General features: G+C 39.2%; 2 protein-coding genes across 7 annotated transcripts; one reads left to right on the forward strand and one right to left on the reverse strand.

The window, feature by feature from the left end:
- The first annotated feature begins 66 nt into the window (after window positions 1-66).
- LOC136259116 (cell division cycle 5-like protein) lies at window positions 67-22,971 on the forward strand. 6 transcript variants are annotated; one of them, XM_066052548.1, is made up of 10 exons: window positions 67-161; window positions 13,317-13,560; window positions 18,946-19,042; window positions 19,097-19,221; window positions 20,896-21,066; window positions 21,420-21,748; window positions 22,064-22,261; window positions 22,311-22,394; window positions 22,575-22,703; window positions 22,799-22,971. In XM_066052548.1, the coding sequence occupies exons 2-6, from the start codon at window positions 13,411-13,413 to the stop codon at window positions 21,543-21,545; spliced, it is 669 nt and encodes a 222-aa protein (XP_065908620.1). In that variant the 5' UTR covers window positions 67-161; window positions 13,317-13,410; the 3' UTR covers window positions 21,546-21,748; window positions 22,064-22,261; window positions 22,311-22,394; window positions 22,575-22,703; window positions 22,799-22,971. The 6 variants fall into 6 exon arrangements, with proteins under 6 accessions (XP_065908620.1, XP_065908618.1, XP_065908621.1 ...); XM_066052546.1 differs by having other exon boundaries at window positions 22,903-22,971; XM_066052547.1 differs by lacking the exon at window positions 67-161 and adding an exon at window positions 11,333-11,420 and having other exon boundaries at window positions 22,903-22,971.
- Window positions 4,343-5,956, reverse strand: LOC136259322 (cell division cycle 7-related protein kinase-like). The gene is made up of 3 exons (XM_066052816.1): window positions 5,861-5,956; window positions 5,627-5,748; window positions 4,343-5,561 (listed from the first exon to the last, which is right to left on the reverse strand). The coding sequence occupies exons 1-3, from the start codon at window positions 5,954-5,956 to the stop codon at window positions 4,343-4,345; spliced, it is 1,437 nt and encodes a 478-aa protein (XP_065908888.1).
- Window positions 22,972-25,957: the final 2,986 nt, after the last annotated feature.

The following is a 25,957-nucleotide window of genomic DNA, read 5'->3' on the forward strand; positions in this document are numbered from 1 at the left end:
AAGCAGAAAATTGTGGACCACCCCTTAGTTATTGGGTACTAATAGAAACTTGTTTATTGTGCTGTCATCTGTACACTTTAGAAAGAACGTCAAAAAGACAAGTTGAAGCAGAAGAAAAGGAAAGAATCTGATTTACCTGCAGCAGTAATGCAAATGAACAAGTATGTAATGTGTGCATGTCTGTAGACTTGTGATACTTGTAAATTATCCTGTGTTTGCTTTATTTCTGTGGTGGTTTTGCATCCTTGATTGTCACTATTTTGTCAAAAACACAGTGGAATTAATTTTGTCATAGTCCAATTTAATTGCCATAAAACTGCATGAAATTGCTTGTCCAACCAAAATACATAAACACTTTTTGTGAAAATTCTTGAGGGGTATTCAAGGAATTGTCAAAAACTACTGATCGCTTTTAATGATGCTTACTGTTATACTGAAATTCTTGAGTACCCTGGTTAAAACCATTGCAGATATTGTCAGATTCTTGAGAGTGCATGCTTAGAAAAATAGTATTTTCTTGAGTCCCTAGTAAAATTGATTCAGAGTTAACCTAGATCCTTGTGAGCTATTCTGTCCAAAATACCTAAATGTTTTAGTCCCAAGTTGAACGGACTATAAATTTAAGTCCTTTGTTTCAACTCGGGACTCAAATTTGAGTCCTGTATTGAAACAAAGGACTCAAATTTGAGTCCCGTGTTGAAACAAAGGACTCAAATTTGAGTCCCTAGTTGAAACAAAGGACTCAAATTTGAGTCCCCAGTTGAAACAATACAACAGTACAGTTCCAATAAGCATATTTTGACAACTACGTACAGACAGCATGAAACAGAATCAGCGAACTACATACAGTAGTCTAACAACTAGGTACAGACAGCATGAAACAAAAACAGTGAAAAGTGCATAGCTTAATTGTCACTACGTAATTGTTGGTAAGCCAACTTCAATTTCTCTCTTGTAGCAGCTAGAAGTCTACTACTAGCACTAAGAACAATTGGAAATAGTATAGCACTTATGGGCACCCTCTCTTTCCAAGTTTCTCCTCTTCTTTGCTTCCACAATTTCCAGGGCTCATGGTAGGCACCTACCATCCACTCAACCTCTACCTCCTCAGAATTATTCCCTGGAGTAGTAGTTACTTTCCCAATTTGAGGTTCCTCTTCCTCATATTGTTGCAAGTAGCATGCAACAATGGCACCTGACTCTATAGCTGAAGCTGTCTCAACTGGTATAGGCACATCACTAGAAGAGACAGCATTGTCTGTGGTTGTCTCCGTATGTCTCACTGTTATCTAGAAAACATGTATACATATACCTATGTAAATACTTTTATAACACTTTCAGTCAGTAATACAATATGGTTCAAAAGCAGCCTAAAAATAAATTACTAAACCTTATGTTTAGACATTACAATTACAATTACTTGTTTGGGGGTAGCTGTTTCCTTTGCAACCAATGATGAAGTTTCACGGCTAACACCTTGTTCGCTGCTTTCTTGCTGCTGAGATGAGAGAACAGCAGTTCTGTGAAGAACAGGTAGCTCCCACTTCAATGAATTTGAGCTGGTTAACATCACAGGATTAGCTTCTTTAAAATGTTCCCAGTTTTCACGAGCAGACAATGATAAATATGGCATGTACTTGGGGAGATCTTGATAAAAACGATTAAGGTCAACCTTCTCACAGCTAGGCACAACCTGAGCTCCCTCGTTAGTAACATCAGGAGTACCCTGCAGTATATAACAAGTTGACTACATCTAAAAAACCAGGCTTACAGTTAATATAGTAACCACTAAACTACCTACTGCAATGCAACTGCGTAATTAGCATTTCATTAATTACAAAATTGTAATTCATTAATTACCGAGTTTGTTTAGCCTATTTTTAAATTGAAATTCTTAGTCCAAAACCCATAGGCTGCTCTTGCTTTCCGCTCTCGTATGAAGCGGACAGGTATGAAGCGGACAGGTATGAAGCGGACAGGTATGAAGCGGAAACGACAAGGGTGAACAGGATATGGTTAGGCTAACATCAACAAACATACTGTAATCAAGTGCTGCCCTGTACCATCTGGAAGCCATGAATCTGAAGAAAACTGCTTGTAATGCATTTCCACCTATAATTGTATTTAGTTATATACATGATGTAAACCTGAAGCAACAACTGCACAACATGTATACCTTAGACGACTTCTTTGTGAACCTGAAAGCATGATACTTTGAATGATGTTCTACTTTTCCTAGGAAAGGCTTCATCCATTCTTTGAAGTCCCACACACCTTCCAATATTTGAGCCTCAGGGTTGGACTTGTAGCTGGCATGAATTTTCTGCACAAGATCTATCAAAACCATAATAATGTGTATGTATATAGTACAAAAATTGAGCTTCTGCTAATACAGACCTGGCAAAGATTCACAACCACTTTGCCGAATGGCATCAGAGATTTTTGAAAACAACTGGTCAATGTCCTCATGCGTGTGACCCACTGGCAAAAAGTTGACTTGTACCTACAATTAGAAAGAATCAAAACACAGGTAATCATATGTATAACAAATTTTGGTCTAACAGAATCTTCCATGTTTGTTACTGTTTACACACATACAGTAGATATACAGTGTATTATTCACATGTACAATCCTATGTACCAACAGCTAACTAAAATGTGTAGCACATTATAATCAATTTAGGTCCATACCAGTGAGAAGTAAATACCTTGCGAAAGATCTCCAACTGAACAAGAATAGCACAAAATGTCAAGACATACTTATTCTTGTTTTCTCTGCACGTATTGTCCATTTGGATGTAAAACACCTTGGGTAAAGCATTAGTTGTTAGAAAATTTATCAAGGAATTCATGATGACTGTTATTGTCATGTTGCTATCATGGGGGTACTGAATGAGATCAATATAGCTATACACCAACTTCCCCGCTGGAGCTTTAGTGTGCAGAATCACTCCAGTGACATGGGTCCGAAGACGCCAAAGCGAAGATGTAGACTTTGAAATCAATTTAGTGTTTGGGAGGTTGGTTTTCGATTGGTCCATCCCATCCACTATGATTGTCAGGTACTTGTCGGGCGATGAACGTGACTTCTCTCGGTGGGAGTGGTACTTCTTACGTTCACATCTGCACATGAAGAAAGGAAACATCACTTAAGGTACACACCTAAACTCCAATATGTACAATCAGGAGCTTATAAGCGCCAAAGGCTTGACCTTATCAACACCAATCATCACCAACCAACAGTTCTCTATCATCAGTAGAGGATAAATTTGATCAAAAGTGAACTTGACACAGTGTACTTGTACAGGGTATACTAGAGTTGGACAATCTCTTCCTTTTCTAAATTATGAACTCTTGGTACAATTTAACCCATAAAACAGTGCAAGTTTTCACCCTTCAATGGCATACACTATAATAGAAGTTTGTTAAACCTCAGAAACATGTACAGTACATGTAAAAATGCACATATTGTGCCTGGACGTATTGTAAAAATCCATTCACTGGACTGGACTGGAACACTGGACTGGACTCAAATATTCTTAGTCCAAATATTTTTCCAAGTAAATTTGCTGATGGCTACCAAAGATTTGTGTCTCATCGAGTGATTTTCTTTTATTTAAATTAACTGAACATATTGATCATTTGCCAAGGGGCACATGCAAGTTAGCAACAAAGGGCTGTAGGGTAAAAATAATTTCCATGTCAATAAGAAAACCCACCATATATATATATATATAGTGAATTCATGCTATACCAGTGTACAGTGCAGATTTCACCAGGATATGTAGTATAGCTTGAGGACAAAATACAACAACTTAGGTACAGTGTATAAAAGAATTAAAGCCGCAAATGAAATAATTGCTGAATACTTAGCAGGAAGTATCCCTTTTTGACCCACGTATGTACGTGTATATTGCAACAAGGTACCCAAGACAGCTAGTGGTGGACAGCTAAATTATTGTTGTTGAGAAATTTCTAGGAACAAACACTAAGTAAGTGCATATATGGCAATGGCACTATGGAGAACAAAAGCAGTCGTGTGAACTGGAATTCTGATTATGTTCTGAGATTTTGTGTATAAACAAATGATAAATACTTGTTAGGACAAGCATGAGTAATTCTTGTTGCCTTCATCAATAGTGAGCAAAAATAGTCTGAGTCCAGTAGTCCAGGTGAATGGATACACGCAAAAATGATGACAATTGGGCTGATTGTGAAAGAAGGTATAATATATATTTACACACACATATTCTATCAACATAATATATATGCTTATGCACGTTCATCAATGTACTGTAAATACTCAGTTCAAGTGGAAATTATAACAATTTGATGTATACCGCTATGGATTCAAAAAAGGATGTTGCAAAGCATGGCTAGCTGTGATTCGTGTAAATGGATTCAAGTCCAGACACTTTTCTAACAAATCATAGGCTACAGCAGGAGCAAAGTCAGGAGTATGTTTGTATGATCCTTCGAATATTGATGGAGGAAACTGTTCTGCAAATTCAAGTAGCTGAGAATGGTCTGTAGCAAACTGAACTGCATTCAGTCTATCAGGAACATTTTCTACCTTACACTGTGTACCAGCATTTGTATCTTTGAGCAAAGCTGATCGACTCTGTCTTAAAGTTTCACAAAGGTGTGATAGATTTTGTGGATAGATAGTTGGTGAACATGTGAATTCTTTGTGCAAACACTTGGCAACACTCGTACTTTTTTCTGAGCCAAACAGAGTAGTAATTTCCATCATAGCTATGAGGTCACTGGGAGCCTTAAAAAATGGATATTTACAGCTCAAAAGACAAAGAAAAATTACTCCAGCAGACCAAATGTCTATAGCAGTTGTTTGCTGAGGATACTTCAACAGAACTTCAGGTGCCCTGAAGCCTGGTGTGCCACTTCTTGCTGATACTTGGGGTGGACGTTGACAACATGTGCGGCAGATTTCATTTGTGTGATGTTCACACCTATTATGTCTTACTGAAAGAGTCATCTTAGCATCAATCTGAGCAAGTCCAAAGTCTATCAATCTAAATTTCCTCTTCTTGCAGTTATATAGGCAGTTACTTGGTTTTATGTCACGATGTATGATTCCTAGTTCATGCACCGCAACCAAAGCTGTAAACAAGGCCTTCATATAATCTTGAATTTCATTTAGAGTGAGGGTGGAAACATAATTTCTGAAAGAATCGTGTTCAAAGAATGGCTTTACTAAAGCAACGTGACTGTTATAGCGCACAAAAGTTTCTAGTGAAACAACATTATTGCAATCATTTAAAAGTAAAAGGCACTTGATTTCTTTTTCTATTCTTTGAGGGGCACATGTAGGAAGGATATACTTCAATGCATACAGGGTGCTTGGACATTCTCGCAAGGAAGCTAGAAAAACACGACCGAATGTACCTTGTGCAATTTTGGATTTAATATTAAAAGTTGATTGAATTATTGGAATTTGATTAATGAGACTTTTGTTGCAACCACAAGAGAAGATTCCTTTTGTAGTGGCCACACAAGAACACTGATTATCTGATGGCATCACACAGGGCAAAACATTCTCACTACAATTAAAAACAAAACAGAAGGGTGTATGACGATGCACATACACTAACAAAATATAACTTACTCCACTCGGTCAGTGTGTTGTTTCAGCATCTCCTTAAGTTGTGCTTGCTTAGACTTGTCTAAACAATTTTTGCGCTCCAACTTGATCTTCACACATATGTCGCATTTGGCAAATCTATTTTGCTACATGAAGACACAAAACATAACTCAATTATGCAGGGACAAAAAGAAGATACAAGAACCTAGCACTTCAGATATTATGTGTCCACCAATGCATATACATACAAACACTCACTTCTGGTATCACCACATTAGAAAACTTGTCATTCCAAACTTTGTAAAACATGCTGATCCCAAGCACACCTTCCCGTAAACTTCCTCTGGACTCCATGTCACTGCAGTATCTGTGATAATTAAATGTCTTTCTGTGTTTCCCAGCAAGGGAGGTGTATCTGATTCTTATCTGGCATCCGGTCACCGATCACATTAAAGTACCTGTCCATCCACGCCACAGCTGCTTCAGTCTTTGTGTTCTGTCTCTTTTTGCCGGAGTTTCCGTGCTCTAAAGCCGTAGTCCTGTCATGAAATAAAATCTGACTTTGCATCCGTTGTATTTTACGATGGGAAACAGAAAAGAGTTTGCACCAAGCTCTTTGGCAAACTTCCCTTCCAGCAACAAAGAATTTGGTTGCAATCGCCCCCTTGGTGCTTTCAGAGCTATTCTCACGGAGCTTGTTGAATAGCCACTTCTTTCGGTCAGTGCTCCTTTTGCATTGGTCATACTCACTTTTATATGACATGACATTCTGTACTGTCAGGTGACGAAGACAGCAGTTGTCACAGCACGCGGATACCAACAGTTTTCCTATCTTTGCCAATTCCTCGTCTACATTATCCTCCCCACAACTCTCATCACTAAGCGAGCAATCGCTGAATGTTCTGTTATCATCGTTAGAGGGTTGGCACACAGATCGAAGGAGCCTCGCATATCTTCAGATGGGAAAAGGTATTCTCCTTCGCAGGCGTACTCACTAACAGTTTCATCTTCGCTAGGAAATATCCCATCCTGTCCGCTGGAATATCCATCTAATTCTTCTTCATCGCCAAGCGCATCTTCGCGACAACGTTTTCTTCGCGGTGATCCGCAGTCGGCCATTTCAACACGTGTTTCAGGTCAAGTTCGTTTGTGATCATGTGAAATTTCATGATCACGTGATATTTCAGAATGAACTCCACTGGACTCGGCTAGACTTGCTTCGCAATCGCCATGACTCGTCCGAAACGTTGGTTCCTCAAGAAAGATGGGGAAACGTCTGTGGTGATCAAGAACGTCGATGGTTTGATTAAAAAACCAAATGCAGCGCGACCACTTGGGAAGATTATTCAGGTACGTAACTAGCCACGTAGTTATGACATTTTCGTGTAATGCCATGTATTCAATACTTTATTTTGTCTGAAGCTGAAATATAGTCTTGGTGCACATTAATAAAATATTAACTCGTGTTTATTGGTGGATTAAAGTAACTTATTGTTTCAGGCAATGGCTGCAGCTCCTGGAAAGTATTCGGAAAACTCTATTGAGGTATAAAGTTGTTGTTTGTTTACCTTTGTATTATGTACACTTCATTTTCCCACTTTTAGTTCAAATGTGTCAATGGCCGCATTGTCTTGGCATTGAATTATCACCAGTGGAATACTTCCCTCATTGCAGAGATTATGCCCTTTGATGATTTCATTCATGAAGTCAATGGATTAGTTGGAGAAGTTATGGATGCCACTTTGACCACCCCCGTTATCACCGAAAGAAGTGAACAGCCTGGTACATCAACTTCTAGTGCATCTCCGAGAACCCCAACTATCCGGAAAAGAAGTCAGCAAGTGACATTGCAATCACCATCGAAGAGGTGCAAACACATCACGGACATCATCGATGAAGATATTGAAAGGCACAAGAAAGGTACCTTGTTATACTATTTTAAGGTGCATTCCAAAGGGACTACTTATTTTCAAGAGCTAAGAATGTAGATCATTAAATGTGACCAGATTTATAAAAAGGTACCGAATCTACACAAAAATCAAAATCGATTCAACTTTTCACTGCCAATCAATAGGTGTACTCTTAGGCTATTGATTTCGATTTCCACACCATTTCTACCCTACCCAGTCTGCTTTCTTGAGCCGTGTTTCTGGGCACTGTACAAATCAAGGGCTGTGCTCTGGCACCCTGGGACAGCACCGTCGTAGCTGGGGACTGTGTTAAAGGTGGGAAGAACCAAGAAGAGTTGGCTTGAAGCTTGCTAAGCTCATTTGAAGGTGTGTGAAGAGCTCCCACTGGACTCAATTTGTGCCAGTGACCTTTACTCGTCTTTTCCCTCCATTTATTGCTCCTATAAGTAGCTCACCCACCTCCCCTATTCTACCACTTGTAATATTATTACACCTCAAAAAAATCTCACCAGAAAGTTCAAATGTGCAGATTCGGTACCTTTTCGCTAATCGGGTCACAAATCTTGTTATTGTATATGTCACTTTTCAAGGCCTCTGTCGATAATCTATCATATATGCAATCAACCTTGTGCAACATGAAGCAGGATGTTTGTTATACACTCTATAATGTATGTAAATATGTTGGCCTTTTAATTCTGTTTATGGTGCTATGTATTACTCATCCAGGTCTGTTTAGGATTCCCGTATCTCAGCTTGTTGAACCTCCACGGGACTCACGATTACTCAGAGAGACTGACAAAGTTTTTGTCAAAAATTTGAAAACCAAGATGCTCTCCGACCCCTCAGCTCCAGGAGCTACCCCGATGGCTGTGTTATGTAAAGATGTGTCCTTCTCAGCTTTTAATGAAAAACACGTCAATGTTTACAAGTATGAAGTACTTGGTGGTATGCACAGCTTCCTGGCCAAGTATGACCTAATGAAGGATTACCCTGAAAATCCGTTCTTCAGTGAGGCTTTAGCTGAAGTATACATTGATTTATCCGATGAGCAAGCGTTAAGGCTGGCTCAACGTCACAATGCAAACTCTCACTATATCCACAAAATTACACACAGGGATTTGGTATGTACATATGTTTTGTGTTCTTATGTAGAGTACTATGTGCATGCATGTACGTATGTCATTCTTGTGTTTTAATTTAAACTTGCCTGGTTAAGTGAAGTTAGTTGCTTAAACTGTTTGTTTGCATGCAAGTCTGCCTATTGTTAGTATTGAATGCGTGTCGAGCCAGATTATACAGACTGTCATGACAAGAGAGTAGCGGTGAGACACCAGTGCCGACTGTTGAATGGAAAGAATCGTGTAAAAAGGCAATTATACCTGATGTAAGTAAACTGTCTTATCAAAAGCTATTCTTGAATATGATCTATTGTATAGGACATTTCAGCTACACACCGTGACGCCATCCTTCACCAGGCATCATTGTCTAAGGATGTTTGGACTTTGGCTACGGAAGTAATGAATGCTTTTGAAAAGGGAAAATTAAAGGATCAGAAATTAAAGACAGCTGGATTGGCCAAACCCGAATTTAAGCAACAGTACTTAGCTCCTATTAGATGCCTGGAAAATGCTGAACAGACACTACTTCTCACTCGGTGTAAGAACAAAGAGATTTCTTTGGCAGAACTAAAGAAAGAAGCAAACTCATTCAAACAACTGGCCACACTGAAGAAAAACTTTGTTAAGCTGACCAACTCGACAAGCTGGGATGATGCTGTAGCTAAATTTCCTCTTTTTGCATGTGAGGTGGAGCTAAGGAAATTTACTTTGTTGGACCTTAGCAAGGGGATTCCTTCTTCATTCGTTGACTTCTGTAAACGAGCCAAATTATCCAAAGATACTGCTGGCAGTGGTGTAAACCACCAGGCTTTTGTACAGCATGGCAAGGTGGTTGGATTCACTATTAAGGAGAAGCCTTCTGAGCTTTGTGGTGCTGTGATAACCAACAGCTTTGTAGGATTTCAAGGAGCAGACATGATTATTATACCCATTAAACCAGTAAGTGGTTGTTTCTTTAGTTACCTACCTTGTAACCTTTTATCTTTAAAGGGATCCAGCAGTGAAGAAATTGAAAGCATCTCTTATACTGCCAAAGAGATAAACACAGTGGCAGGGCTCTATACGTATATTGTATTGGGTATCTGCGAGCCAGAGGCATTTCCAATGATAAAGGCTGTCTGGGGAGGCATATTTTCATTTGTGGAAACCCTTTTCTTTGCTGAAGAGTCTACCAGCAGATCAGGTTACTTTGAAAATTTAGAGAGAATTTGTGTGTATTGAATTAGCTTATATCAGTTACCATTTTGCTTGTCAATTGTCAACTTATGGTGTATACTCTTTTCAAGGTAATTCACTTGAGCTTGACAAGTGTGTGTCAGTGGCTATGCTGGGATTTCAATCTGTTGATGATACTGCCAGGGCTAATCAGTTCATGTTCAAGGAAGGTGAAAGCAAGAAGAATTTTTACTGTGGGGACCATTCAGGACTGTGCGAATATCTATTGGAACATTTTTGTCCTCCTACTGGAACTGTATTAGATATGTCATGTGATCCAGCAGGTATGTATGTACTCATACAGCTATATCATATGCATTTGTTGTTAATACAGTGGAGCCTCTCTAAGATGGACATTATTAGAATTTATTGTTGTTCTTTGTAAAGTTGTGTCCTTACTTCAGGGGTTTATAAAGTATAGAGGCTGTCCTCAATTCAGGGGTGTCCTTTAAGAGGGTCCACTGTACACGTAATCTAAACCTTCATTGGTTGTATACAAAGGAATCTTATTATGTAGGTGTCATGGCGGTCACTGCACTTAAGATGGAGCGCAATACTGTTGCTATCTTAGAAAATGATGAATGTTGTGCTTCTGTCTTTGGGAAGCTAACACTTGTTGCAAGTTAACTGACTTAATCAACTTGATAACTAGCATACAATTTCTTTTTGGTGTCAATCGTGTGTTTTATTGTATGCTATTTAGGGTCTCAAATTTGAGTCCTCTGTTTAACTGAGGGTCTCAAATGTGAGTCCTCTGGTTCAACTGGAGTGTCCAATTTGAGTCCTGGTTCAACTAAGGTCTCAAATTTGAGTCCTCTGGTTCAACTAAGGTCTCAAATTTGAGTCCTCTGGTTCAACTAAGGTCTCAAATTTGAGTCCTCTGGTTCAACTAAGGTCTCAAATTTGAGTCCTCTAGTTCAACTAAGGTCTCAAATTTGAGTCCTCTGGTTTGTGTTCAGATTGTGGGATAGTAAATTGCGTTGAATTCTTGAGTCAGTGTCTGAATGCATTGACTGTTTTCTGGAGTCCCCGGTTCACAGGTAGAGGAACATGTGCATTTCTTTGAGATTAGCACTGATGGATTTTGCTATATTTTTGAGTACCCTGTTCTACCAATGTCTGTAATTAATGAATCTCTTGAGTCCTGCATTCAGCAACAGCTTTGACTTAAATGACTTTTAATGGTTGTCAGAAAGTTTCCTTGATTTCTTGAGAGAACACTACTTTGATTGTGCTTAATTCTTGAGTGATTTTCTCAATAAAATAGCCTTTTTTATTAAAAAAATAGATTGGACTATGACAAAATTAATTCCACTGTGTTCAAACCTCTCTGTAAACCATTACTTTGTGTTTGTTTGTAATAGTGACTGATAGTCTGATACTCTGTTGAAATGTAAAGGCTTTTCTATAGGCTGTTTCTGTAGTAGTTAACCTGAGAACATTGTTAAAGGAAGTATGATAGTTGCTTTCTCTTTTACTCTGTCTAGGGAGTATGCACATTGCCTGATGCATGTGAAATGACATCATACCTGCTCCTGTGACTGTTAGCCACATAACCAGTGTGGAGAAGAAAAGGTATACAGTAGGTCACCAGTAAAAGACAAAAATGTTTTATATACTACATCCTTTGTGAAATATTTCCAAACCTTGAATAGTACTGTATCATACAGTACGATAGTAACTGTATAGTAGGGACCACAAAGGAGTAGGCGTGGCCCACGGAATAATATCACCCAAAAATCAGCCTCAATTTTCCCTTACGACAATGAGGCAGTATTGGTGAGGTAAAACTAAGCCCAAACAAGCTTTCAGATCGACCCGAAACGCTTTCAACAAGTTGCTACGGAATTTTAATATTTTTTTATTCAACGGAATTTTCTACTGACTGACTGACTGATTGACTGACTGACTGACTGACTGACTGACTGACTGACTGATGCCTTCAGACAAGCGTAACTCGATAACAGCTAAGGCTACGGGCTTGATCTTTTCACTGTTCAACGTCGCTTCAGCTCGACAGGTGCCTTTTGGCATACCGCAGTATGTACAATGCATTCTTCATGGACTTACCAGTGTCCTCCTTTGTGTCCCATTCATCTTTGCTGACAGGGAAAGGTGTCGAGTTGGCGCAAGCACATGATGGCTTCCCTTCGAAACGGAAATCGTCCGTATTTTTCATCATGGCTATTTTGATATGCAGAGGTGGTTTTCAAACAGTTCTTGATTCGTACTGCCGTGTAATGGATTGAACATAGCCGACAGTGAAGCGTAATGGATACTTCACTTTTCAGACAATAATTAATATGATTGGGGGGGCACGGCACGATTTCTTTCTTTTGGTATGCGTGGATTGTGGAGGTACTTTTCGAAAAGTTCTTAATTCGAAATGCTGTGTAACGGGTTGAACATAGCTGACAACGAAGCGTAATGGATACTTCACTTTTCACACGATAATTGATATAGCTGGGGCGCGCGGTGCCTTTTCAGATGCGGTATGCATGGGTTCACCAGTCATAATAAAATTATTTACAAAAAAAGTTCACAAGCAAGTACACGAAAAAATTTGGAATTTTTAACTAGAGTAGGGACCATAGCACATCGATAAAAAGTACTGAAACAAGTTGGAGCAGTCCATGATATTAAATCACTAAAACAATAAGAAGTGTTATATCCCTACTGTGCATTTCCGTTATGGTATCTTGAGCACAGTAGGGATATAACGCTTCTTATTGTTTTACAGTGATTTAATATCATGGACTGCTCCAACTTGTTTCCGTACTTTTTATCGATGTGCTATGGTCCCTACTCTAGTTGAAAATTCCTATTTTTTTTGTGTACTTGTGTATATTAGATTATGGAGGTTTGGGCTTTCTCACTAAACTAGAATCAGTCTCACAACACCTTCATGGTGTCCCACCATTTGATGTCACTTCAGCTTGACAGGTGCCTTTTGGCATACCACAGTACATACAATGCATGCTTCATGGACTTACTTTTGTCCTCTTTTGTGTCCCTTTTATCTTTGCTTACAGTGCAAGGTGTCAATTTGTAATAGTGCCACATGATGGCTTCCCTATGTTTGTATCAGGTGTTGTCCGAGATTGGTGTTGTCCGAGATTGTTGTTGTGACTGGATTGATTGCAGAGGTCCTTCTCGTAGTGTTCTTCCTTCACTGTGTAACAGGCTGAACATAGTTGAAAACAAAATGTAAGGCCACTTCGCTATTTCAGTAATTGGTAGTTGGGGCGAGTGAGGTTTGATTAGGGATCAAAGAAATAAAAAGTAGTGATACTAGGGAGGCTGTCTACACCTACCTGAAGAAACGCTAGTGGACATTTAGGGATTTAATGTCCACTAGTATATCTTAGGTGTATGGGCAGCCTCCCTTGTTTCACTACTTTTCATTACTTTCTAATTGAGGTTAAAAACCCTAGTTCTTGTAATGATTAAGAAGTCTTGTAATGTTTGTAGGGCACATAACCTGGATGCTAAGAAGCATAGCAAGCTAGTTCTCCCAGCATCATAGATATCAGATTCAGAGCTAGAAGAGGTGGTCAAGTTGGGCATGACTAGTGAGAAGTCTAGACTACTAGCTGAAGACACAAGAGACAGTGAGATGGCTACACAAGATCTACTAGCTAGCTACTCAGTCACTCCACAAATCACTCCAGCCAGGACCCCCAGAACACCAGCAGCTCAAGATGTTATATTACAGGTATGCATTGTTTTTAAATGGTAATTCCATATGTGCATTTTGTACGAAGCACAAAATTTACTTGCACTACAAAATGTTGCAACATCATTGAAGGGAGAAGAGAACACACCACTACATGAAATGAGTTTTGAAGGAGCCATGCCAAAGAGGCAGGCAGTTCAAACCCCTAATGTTGTTATTGGAACTCTCTACAGAACACCTCAGGCTGAGGGTAAGCATAACGTTTGTGACCGTCTCAGCAAAAAACCGCTTATTTCACACAAGCATGTGCTTTGGTAATTTAAACTTAGTGAAATTATGCATGCTACAAAGGAAAAAGTATGTAACTTGAGCCATTACTCAGAGAGGGAAGACTCAAACCGATTAAAACTATACAGTATACGGTATTATTAGCCTGCTCATGGATAGTTTAAAAATCGTTATTGTAGCTCCAACAGTACACATGTCACATGTGTTTGTTTACAATATGATAGACATAAACAAGATTGTCGTCACAATACTGCCTTCATACCTAACACTAGACATCATACAGTACAATAGTAACTGTATAGTAGGGACCACAAAGGAGTAGGCATGGTCAACAAAATATTATCACCCAAAAAACAGCCTCTATTTCTATTTTCCCTGATGACGATGAGGCAGTACTGGTTAGGTAAAACTGAGCCCAAACAAGCTTTCAGATCAACCCGAAACACTTTCAACAAGTTGCTACAGAATTTTAAAAATAATTTATTTAATGGAATTTTCTAGTGACTGATTGACTGATGCCTTCACACAAGCGTAACTCGATAACGGCTAAGGCTACGAGCTTGATTTTTTCACTCTTCCACGTCGCTTCAGCCCGACAGGTGCCTTTTGGCATACCGCAGTACGTACAATGCATTCTTCATGGACTTACCAGTGTCCTCATTTGTGTCTCATTCATCTTTGCTGATAGCGAAAAGTGTTGATTTGGTGATAGCACGTGATGGCTTCCCTTCATAACGGAAATTGTCCGTATTTGTCATAGTAGCTATTTTGATAGCAGAGGTGCTTTTCGAACAGTTCTTGATTCAAAATGCTGCGTGACAGGTAGAACAAAGCTGACAATGAAGTGTAATGGACACTTCACTTTTCAGACGATAATTGAGGCACGCTGTGCCATTTCAGATGCAGTATACGTGGGTTCACCACCGAGTCATAATTATTTACAAAAAAAAGTTAACAAACAAGTATACGCAAAAATTGGAATTTTCAACTAGAGTAGGGACCATAGCACATTGATAAAAAGCACTGAAACAAGTTGGAGTAGTGCATGATATTAAATCACAGTAACATGAGCACAGTAGGGATATAACACTTCTTATTGTTTTACTGTGATTTAATATCGTGAACTACTCCAACTTGTTTCAGTGCTTTTTATCGATGTGCTATGGTCCCTACTGTAGTTGAAAATTCCAAAATTTTCTGTATACTTGTTAGGAAGAGCAAGGAAATCGATTTGTAGAGCAACTATTCTTGAATAAACTACAGGCTCTTACATTTGCAATCATAACTTCCATTTGTATTAATCTATAGCATTGGAATTGGCTTAAAATGTCACCATGGATTGGAAAATCAACCTTGTAGTCCTGTAGTCACTTGCACATGTATGATTCCAAAGCTATGTACCACAATAGGCTGAAACTATAGGTATGGTGATACATTCCTTGGACACTAGAAACAATGCTGAGAAAGGGAAGTTGTGGTGCAAACTAGGTGGGTTTTAGCTGAGACGGTCACGTTTGTTCATGTATCACACAGTTAATTGTTGTGAGCAAAATCAGTTAAAAGCAGTGTTTACATGTAAGAAGTAAAAGCAAAATGAAGTCTGTATTAACTTACATACTGGTAAACTTTGTGGTTTCTTTTCGGCAGTCTGAAATAAGGGTATGGCAACTCTCCTCAGACTTCGTGAATTACCTTCCCTTCGGTTTTTACAGGCATTTAACAATTGAGAAATAACAGTGCAGGCCTCATAGACTATCAAGAATAGCCTATCCCTTCAGTTGGAAAGGGGGCGTATCCCAAACATACGCAAATGAAGAACAGCTTCGAGGCTTTGTCAAGAGAATTTGTGGGGGAAAAAGCACAATAGTCAAACTATAAAACAGTTTAGAAGATACTTCTGTGCGTAATATGTTGTTAAAAGAGGTTTATTTAACAAGTGCTTCCTTAGCAGTGCATAGCAACGCAATTGAAAAATTACAAAATTTTCATGAATTATGAAATCCGAGAATTACAGTAAATTAATTATGCATTATTGCACAACGTAATAAATAATACATAGTTGGTTAATTCCAGATGAGTTAGCTGGCTGCATGGCACCTGGTTTATAGAAATAGCACAACATCAACTTGTTAAATCTTGACGTACAATGTGTATGCTGCACTCTCCCATCTCCCAAGTGTTTTGATCAGGGAGCATCAAGCTGCTGTTGTTGCTGTCCCTATCTGGAAACTATATTCCATATACCTCTGAGAGTCCATCCCCATTTTCCATATTGCAGCCACTAAGCACTCCCAGGTAAGCAAACTGTCCTTTGCAAACCGAAAGTAAATGGCCCCTTGTGGGGGGGCCTCTCTTCACCATGTATGCCAGGATTGCCATACAGGGCATAGGTGTCGTGCCCAAAAGCACTGTCACCCCTTTCCTGAAAGAGCCAGTCTTTGAAGCCTTAATCCTCACTGTGAGTCCATTGTGTTGTCAACCCTCACATCACCAGATGATAAATGAACTTCTGCATTATATTTACAATTCACTGGGACTACTGTTTTGCCTGAGCAGAGGAAACTGAAAACACACACACACACACACACACACACACACACACACACTGCTTCCCTTAGCATAACAGACCCTTTTCAATACATGTGAATTCTCTGGGATTATTGGTAGTCTTGCCCGACTCTGTCCGGTTGCTCTTTTGTTTTTTAAGTCTTTAATGACAAACTCTAGTTGCGATATTCCAGCAATTTTATAGTCCTCAAAACCCAAGGGTGTATCGTGCTGCTGACAGGTAGTTGTTGACAGTTCCTGCCGATAGCCCCTCGTAAAGAAGCACCACGAAATCTGCCAAATTGGATTCCACCATTAGGAAGAGACTTAAAACCAAACTTACAGCAAAAATCTAGATATCACTTACTCCCTGACTTTATATGTTCTTTCAGTAGATTTTGCTTTTCCTCCCAAAACACTTTCCTCTCGCTCGCAAGGGGAGTCACTGTAAATACTTGACCACCTACCCTGTAGCCAATGTTTGCTCCATACTGCCTGGTTACCGATGCATCCATCTAGATCTTGCAATTGACCTGCTATGGCTCGTATTCCCTCAGCATTGGCACTCCATTCCAAGACTGTATGTACATTGCCCACCACATTAGATCTAATTGCACTGGTACATTAAAGTGAATATGTCAGTACACAGCTAGTTTCTGATACAAGTGTCGTAAGAACGTCTTTCCTGATCTCACCACTTTACATGCATAAGCTAGCTTTCCCACTAAGGATTCCATAGCATGACTCTTTGCATTTCAGTCTGGGATTAAGTTCATTGTACTTCCATTGCTATTGAGTCCAATTCAAATCCCACAAATGTCAGACAGGATGTTGGACCCTCCAACATATTCATGGCTATCTGTAAATCTAGTTCATCAAAGGTGAGCTCCACAGGCTGAGTACTCAGTACTGCCCACTAGAAGAAAATTATCTAAGTGATGAATCACAAATTTTACTCCTTGCTGTCTTAATTAGCACCCACACCACTGCATCAGCAAGGGTGGTGAAAATCTTGGTGCCAAACAAAGTCCAAAGAGGCGTTGTCATGTCAATGAAACCTTAATAGCATTCCCAAAAGCTACCAGTCTTGTGGATGGATAGGGACATTTCTGTAAGTATGTTGGACATTTTGATCTTTGCATTATGACCTTGCCTTGCTACTTTTCAGGCTACATTGTCAACCTTGACATACTGGAGGAGCATATTTCAGAGTCTACTCCATCAAGGGAAGGACAAATCTACTATGAATCGCCATTTACCTGGTGTTCCCTTAGGATTCACCCTGAACCGGATTGAGCCCGATGGGGTGGACCAATGACCTTGCCTGTATTGCTGGCCTCATGTTCTTACTAGCTGCATGGCTTACAGTCATTCTTATAGTTGAACCCAATCTGAATCCCTCTCAAATATAGTCCCTGAACTGGTGGTCCGCATGACGCGTGAGTGCTTGCTCCCACATTTCTCGGTTATAACGCCTGTCATCCATGTGGATACCATCCTGTGTTCTTGTGGTTGACAAACATCTAGTTAACACAAGTCTCTGATGTCATCTGTAGCAATGATCATTAGCTGTTTTCATTGCCTATACTGTTATGTGTGCAAACTTTATTGTCAAATGGCCCCTTGTCCTTCTTACCGGAGTGCCAGCCCTTGCAATTCGTCCTACTCAATTTCCTTTTATTTACCCTACACTATTGTGATGTGTGCTATGATGCTGACCCCTGATACCCAACAGACATTCTCCAATTACCAATTATTCACAATTTTATTAACAGAAATTATGAAATTGGTTGCCCTAAATCATTTGTCACGTGATTTTTTTCTTTACGAGGGGCACACTGTTGCTGGTGATTTCCTCCACAACTATTGCATACATGGGTGTGGTGGCAATGTGGAGAACGGCACTGTTCTCATTCCAGGATCTGTCCACCTCTCCTGAGGGTGGTAATTGCCTAACTGCAATTCTTGGTTATGAGCCCTATACCTGTGTGCCTCTGTCCTCTGCCTCTTAAAGTGAGGCTACCTAACAATGAAGTTTTATACAGTACCTTGTAGCTGTAGTAGACAACTTGTGGTTCTCAGGATACCAAAGGTGGCAAATAAAAACATACAACTATTTGTAACTGCAGTCACTTTAAAATTGGAAGCAGTAATACACCCTGCTATATGTGTGAACCATAGTTGCTACATGATTGCCATCTTGTATTGGCTGTGCATATTAGTAATTGGATTTGGGATGACTTTTGGAGCTAATTCTTTGGCATAAGGTGGTACAAGCCTTAAAACAATCACATAGCTGGGTTTATTCTTGCAAAACATTTGGCTTCTTGCTCAGCTGCATGACCAGTGGTGATGGGTCTGGCTAATGATCATGTCTCACTGATAGTTTCATTGGTATCACAGGTTGTACTGGGCAGTTGTAGTGGTCTCACTGGTAATAATGTCATTGACATGTTTTATTGATATCAATCTGACTGATAGCTCTTCACCTGTAATCTCATTATTTTTAACTCAGCCATACTGGTACAATATGCAGCTAAAGTTTTCCCAGTTTTCTTGTCCCCAATACACTGCTTGTCTACACCACAGGAGCTACTAACAGAAGAACACCCTGATCAAGATGATGTGATCACTCCAGATGCTGCTGAACTGGATGAGGAGAACATCAGAAGACTACAAGAGAAAGGTAAATATTAGTGTCTGCAGTAATATGTAATACCTTTTATCTATTGCCTTACAGAGAAGCAAGACTTTTTACTGCGGTCTCAAGCAGTACAGAGATCATTACCTCATCCTAATGATGTCAACACTACCATATTACGAGGAGCTGTTCATCCTGATCAGAAGATAAAGTCACTGTATGAGGTATGTGTTTGTAGTGTGAGACCAGCCAATAAACGATGGGTGTCACTGGGGCTCAGTGGATATTTAGATAACACTTTAAAAGTGATGTACATTGTTTTGTAAGATTTCTTGGCGAAGTAGCAAAAAAAAAGGCTGTTACCTGCACTTATCAAGAGGCTGTTTCAAAATAATAAAGTACATTTTGCCGTGTAAATAAATTTTCGGTAAAGAAATGTGCAAACCCTTTACATATCTTTATAAAATGATCCATAACTTGATGGTGGTTGTTCCTATCACCTTACAACAAGTTCCGTTTGATCAGTGTGTAGTTGTAGGCTAAGTTACCCCACTTAGTGTCACCGTGTGTGCCCATATTGTGTAACCATGCATTTTTGCTAAAGTTCTTTGTTGGTGTAAGGGTTGAAGCTTACACAAAGTGCTATCTGAATACCCACTGAGCCCAAGTGAACCCCATGGTTTGCTGGTTTTGTACTTGTGATTATTGAGCCTACCAAATACAATTAAATCTGTGGTGTACAACACATGCCCCACCTCCTCTGTAACTAGTGTTCACTGATATCAGGCCTTAAATTAATGTGATATCAGGCGGACAACAGACAAAATCTGCACAAAATCCACACAAATAGCATGTCTGCACATAATTAGGTTTGGACAGACACACATGACCTTGCAAAACCAATAGTGGTACCATAAAAGCTGATGTGTACATGTTTGTTTGTAGTGCTAACAATAACTGCCACTTGGTTACTAGGAGATACTACATTTCCCAAACCAAGGATTTACCAATGCCACCTCCCCTGTGTGTACTGCTATCACCAACAGCTGTAATGACCACAGCCTGGTGATATATTGCAGCTATGTGGTTGTATTTAACCTCAAAACTTTCAACGGAAACTCCCTATTCCAATTCCAGCAGTGCATATACAATGCTCCTCTAGCTCATGTCTGTACAATTTGACTCTATGTCTGTACATTTGTGAATATGTAAGGACATTTATCCTCGACACCTTAAAAATTAAATTAAGGCCTGGATATGCATTTTTTTTACATTTGCCAATACCAATTATTTGCCTATTCCTGCAACCGATATGCCGATATTTACCGATATTCTTCAGAACAGAGGAGGAGGAGCAGAAGATCACCTAAAGTTTATGTGTATAAACTGCATTTGTAATGTTAATGTAATTAATTGCGTGGGCGGCCGACTTTTACAATGTTTTATACAGTTTTGCTACTATCTCCTTTCATGGAAAAGGAAGCCAAGTAGTTATAAAACAGCTAAGCCAGCTTATCAAACAGTGTTTTTAGTGGGACTACAGACCCTTTGTGAAGAGTGATCAACTATTGTGTGGGCAGCCAATAAGTATACACAGGCTATTATAGCCTTGTAACCGTACTTGTGCAAACAAACAAGCCAAAACAGTTACAGCAAACCACTTACTGCTACATTCACCACGTTCTTTACTTTCACCTGTTCATTGCCGTCAATTTAACAATTGATTGTGGGTTTCGGTTAATCGGCAAATTATTTCCGCTTCATAACCAATACCGATACTTGTAGAATTAGCTAACATCGGTTGTTACCGATAATTCAACCAATTATCGGTGCAACACTATCTGTAACATGTCTAGAACAGATGAGGTACCAGTGTACATAATATTGTGTACTTGTAGGCAGAGAAACTGATCAAAAAGGAGATGCTGCACATGTTACATTATGAACTGGCCAACTTCCCTACCCCACAAGCTGGTAGTACTGCCAAACACAAGGCTGCTATAGAGAAGGCCAAACAGGTACTAGATGAGAAGCCTTATGAAGTGATATCACTGGAGGATATGCAAACGGTAAAACACTACTGTATGGCTAGTACTTGGTTAGTGTAAATGATTTGATTGTATATTGAGTGTAAATAAAGATACATTGTCTATGGATGAACCCTTTATATTGCATCGTTAACAAGTATAAGGAATTTTAAATTCGATTAGGGATCATAGGGAAAAAGTAGGGAAACAAGGGAAGTCGCCTACACCTGCAGATATACTAGTAAACGTTTAATACCTACTTCCCAACGGCCATGACTTGAATTAGGATTAATTGTTCAGTAGTATATCAGCAGGTGTAGGCGACCTCCTTTTTTATCTATGATCCCTTAAAATTCCTAATTTTTCCTTATACTTGTTTGTTTACTTTTTTGTAGGTTGGTGAACTCATGCATACCGCATCAAAGAAAAGGATAGCACCAGAGTTAATGTTTTTGCCTGAACGCACTCTCCAACTATCAATTACTGCAGGCATTACTGACTTGAAAGTGAAGTGGTCATAATGTTTCGCTTTCAGCTATGTTCAGCCGATTACACAGTGCTACAAATGAATAACAGTAGAAGGAAGTGCCTCTGCAATCAATCCAGTCACCATGGAAAATATGGACGGTTCCCATTAACAAATAGGAAGCCATGCATTATGCTACTGCAAATCAACACCTTGTGCTGTCAGCGAAAAAGAAGTAGGACACAAAGGAGGACAAAGGTAAGTCCGTGATGCATGCATTTTATGTACTGTGGTATGCCAAAAGGCACATCTCCGGGACAAAGCGGGACCAAGTGGTGAAAATATAAAGCCCGTAGCCTTAGTCGTTATTGAGTTACACTTGTCTGAAGGCTGTAAATACTGCCAAGGTACCAGGATGGTATTATGAAGCTGATTTTTTTGGCCAGAAAAACCCTAACTTCCGTGATCCCTAATATACAGCACAACCGTAATAGGACCAAAACATGGCCATTATGATGAGGTGTCCTTATTGTGTTGACCATTAAGTGAAGTGTTACTATATTCCTACTACAGGCACACCAGTTACTAGAGGCAGAAATGGAGGTTGTAAAACATAGCATGAACCATGGTGAGATCTCACTGGACACATATAGCACTGTATGGGAGGAGTGATACAAGCAAGTACTGTTCATCCCTGGTGTTAACAAGTACACAAGAGCCTCCATGGCCAGTAATAAAGATCAGCTAGAGTCCTTGGAGAAGAAACTACAAGTAAGTAAAGGGCTAGATTAATGGTGACAGTTGATGTGTATGTGTTTAGGATAACAGGTCACTGATGACTAAGGAAGCTAAGAAGGCAGCAAAGTTGGAGAAGAAGCTCAAAATACTTACAGGTGGTTACCAGGTACGTATGTACAACATATTCATGCACAGTGCACATACGAATGCACAAAGTGTGGCTGAGACACTTTCGTACAGTGCACACTTGCAATGCCATGCATACATACAGTATATACACAAGTATGTGCATGCATACACACATCAAATATACACACACTTTGTATTACTTATTGGGTGTTTTTAGTCTCGTGCTGCCAGCATAAACAAACAGATATCAGATGTACATGAACAAGTGGAGCAGTGTTTTGTGGAACTGAACACTTTTGAAAGTCTGCAAAGTCAAGAACCACAAGCTATCCCACGAAGAATACAGGTAATAACTTGTGTATGATATGTAGTAAGACCTGCTCATTGTGTAATAAGGTCACCTGTATAACCAGCCAACCAGAACATCATTTTTTTGTGTAGAGCAACCCACCTAGTACTGCCACTAGCCATCCCTTTGATGTGACCTTATTGGACAAGTTTCAGTGATTTTACATACAGTATATACACACATTTTCTTGTTACAGCAATTGAAAGAAGAGGTTCAAAGACAGATGGATCAACAGAACCAATTACAAATGAAATATGTGACTGTCTCTGAGAAACCGGTCTTATCGCCCATTTAAAAGTATTGAGAAATGTCAGTTTTAAATATTCAGAGTGGCTACGTATACCTGCTGGCCAATGGTGGTAGCTACGCATACCAAATTTTCACACATTTTGCAACAATTTCTTACCTTCCTGATCATCCAGTGAAGAAGTAGTCACCAGCTAAGTTTCCCGCCATTTTAGATAGTTTTTAAACTGAGGTTGTCTGTATCAGGCAAGCTCCAGAAGGGTGGGAGGTGGGGGCCCTAGAAGGCAGGCAAGATGGTGTTCAAAAATTAAAAAGAAACATGTTGGGGTGAATTAGGCCAAGTTATGGGCCATTCAGGGCTTAGAACTGGCTAAAATGAAAGGAAATTTACAGCACAGGTCATTGTCCAGCACCACGGAGCTGTACAGCCACACACAGCCATCTCCTGGTTGGCCGTTGGCCAGGGCTCCATCAAGACTCCAGACCACTCGTACGGCTCGCCACTGTGCTTTAGAAAAGCAGACAGCAAAAGCAGATCACTTTACTCTGGTCGACTGTGGCAGTGAAACTTGATAGTGCATTCATTAAGCTTTGTGTTTGTGTGAAAAAATCAAACTTTCTGTCTTGGGCGATAAGAACGGTTTTCGTAGATCCAGTCACATATGCTAATCTCAGTATGGACAAACAACACTTGTTTATACAGGGACATATATCTTAGTGTAACTCAGTGTGTTTGTAACAGTGTATGTATGTGTATGTTTCGTATGATATTTCATCTTTGCTATGACACACCTGTTTCACATTGTATCTTGTGTATATTATGTAATACCACCCAAGTATTCTCTCTATGGTGGACACTAGGGATACTGTTTTTGCTGTCACAATCATCTTTCAAAAGGATTGTTGGTAAGTAAAATTTTTAAAACAACCTTAAAAATAAGTGCAATCACAATTTTAAGGGGAAGTCCCTCCCAACCACCCTTAGCGTAAACACTGACTGCTATCAATAATGGCTTTGGTGCCTGAAATGGTATCGACTGCTCTATCATCAAACTCTGTTCCTCCACTCTAGGCTTACATGAGTTAGTTAAAAGAAATGCTCCAGAGGAAGCACCCAATATTGTCAGTCTTGTACTGTTGTAATGGATCGCTCACCCACACGCTAATATGCCTAGATGCAGAGACAAGTAGTCTATTATGATGAGTATGCAGGTAACAGTCACTGGTTTGTGCTATGATTTGTGAGATGGCTAATAATAGATGATGCATGCACATTTTTTTGTGAGCCACACCCTTTTTTTGTCTTCCAAGAGAATTTAAAATGGCTTCCAGTGATGATTTTCAAGGTCTAGTTCTGAAAGGAGTTACCAAACTAGATCACAAGGAACTGGGACGATGGGGCTTATGGGAGGGTTTACCCTGTCAAATATTGTGCAATACGATAGTATTGGATCATGAAGGTTTGGGTTTTTATATGTACTAAGCCAAAATTATTACCCTTAAACCAGCCTCATAATACCTTCATGGTGCCTGGGCAGTATTAAGCTTGTGTCAATTATGCCGGAATAATTTTTGGAAGAACAGGGGATGAAAGTATAGAGCAAAATGCTGGCACAATGGAGCATAATTAGCAGCATAATGGGGATATTTCTGCCACAATACGAATAACAGTTGAGGGCTAATCTGTTTTGGATGGTGAAATGATTCATGACAATGAGTAGAAAGATGCACTACAGTCTTACTGCAAGTTTATGTTCGATGGAATGAATGCTTTTTATTGTGGGTTTGAGTTTTATAGGACACATTCAGTCATGTGCCAATTACAGTAGTACCAAAGCAGTTTCATCTAGCACATCTCATTGTCTGATTTTAAACAAAATATGATTTGATGATTGATTATTGGAAGACAATACAATGAATCTCTGATGATATTAAATAATTTAAAGTTAGCATTGAGTGAGGTGGCTGGTGAATACCTAAATTAGGTTCTTGGCATGGGGTGCTGCAAATGCAAGTTACAATTACCGAGCAGTTGCTATCCTAGCTTATTACTACAACTCAGTAGATGATAGTGCCGGGCAATATAATGAATATAATTATTTTGTATTGTGATATTTATTTATGTCATGATATGATAGCTAGAAATTATTATTGTGATAGAACTCAAGTGATCTACCCAGTACTATGTAAGCTTGTAAAATGGTGTCTCTAGTTTTTCCAAGCCTTGCACTGCACCCTCATTGAGAGTGTAGTTATACCATTAGATATTCTGGTAACATGTACACCCAATCTAGTATCCTTTCTACTATTTTAAAGGTGCTAGGTAAATAAACAGATATGTTTACAATGGTCAATACAATGCAGTGGGCAGTAAGAACAGTAGTTCAAAGAACCAATTCAATTACACTTGTAATAGATAAGGTGACAAAGGTATCGCAGATTCAACCTTAAGACTAATTAAATATTGTAACTTGTAAGCTATCAACCGTTATATTGTGATATAATTATACATTCATATCGTGAATAAATTTTGCCATGACATAAGAAAAATCTATATCACCCAGTACTAGTAGATGAATCCAAACTATTCAGAAAACATGCATAATATTTTATACATATACATTATTATGATTATTTTCATAAAAAACAATATAATTTATTAGACAATAAAATGTATATAGCTTCAGAATCTAAGGGATTACAAATATGGCCCCCAACCCCCCTGCTCTAATATGAATACTAACTCTGGAGGACATTCCCTTTTCAAGCTATTAGCGTTACATCGATATGAGATTTTGCCGATATTCTGATAACCGGTATTGAATAATGTTTTCAAGCTGATAAATGTAGCAGATCAGATATAGCACATCATATCTATTTTGTAGCAATTTTTACTAGAAATTAGATTGTGAAGGGCCAATCTAGCTTGTTTTTATTGATAACCAATCTGATTATTGGTGCAACACTACAAGCTATTGCTATAATTTGTATGTTGCAGATGAAGT

Source organism: Dysidea avara, chromosome 6, assembly GCF_963678975.1.
Source record: "Dysidea avara chromosome 6, odDysAvar1.4, whole genome shotgun sequence".
Taxonomy (NCBI): domain Eukaryota; kingdom Metazoa; phylum Porifera; class Demospongiae; order Dictyoceratida; family Dysideidae; genus Dysidea; species Dysidea avara.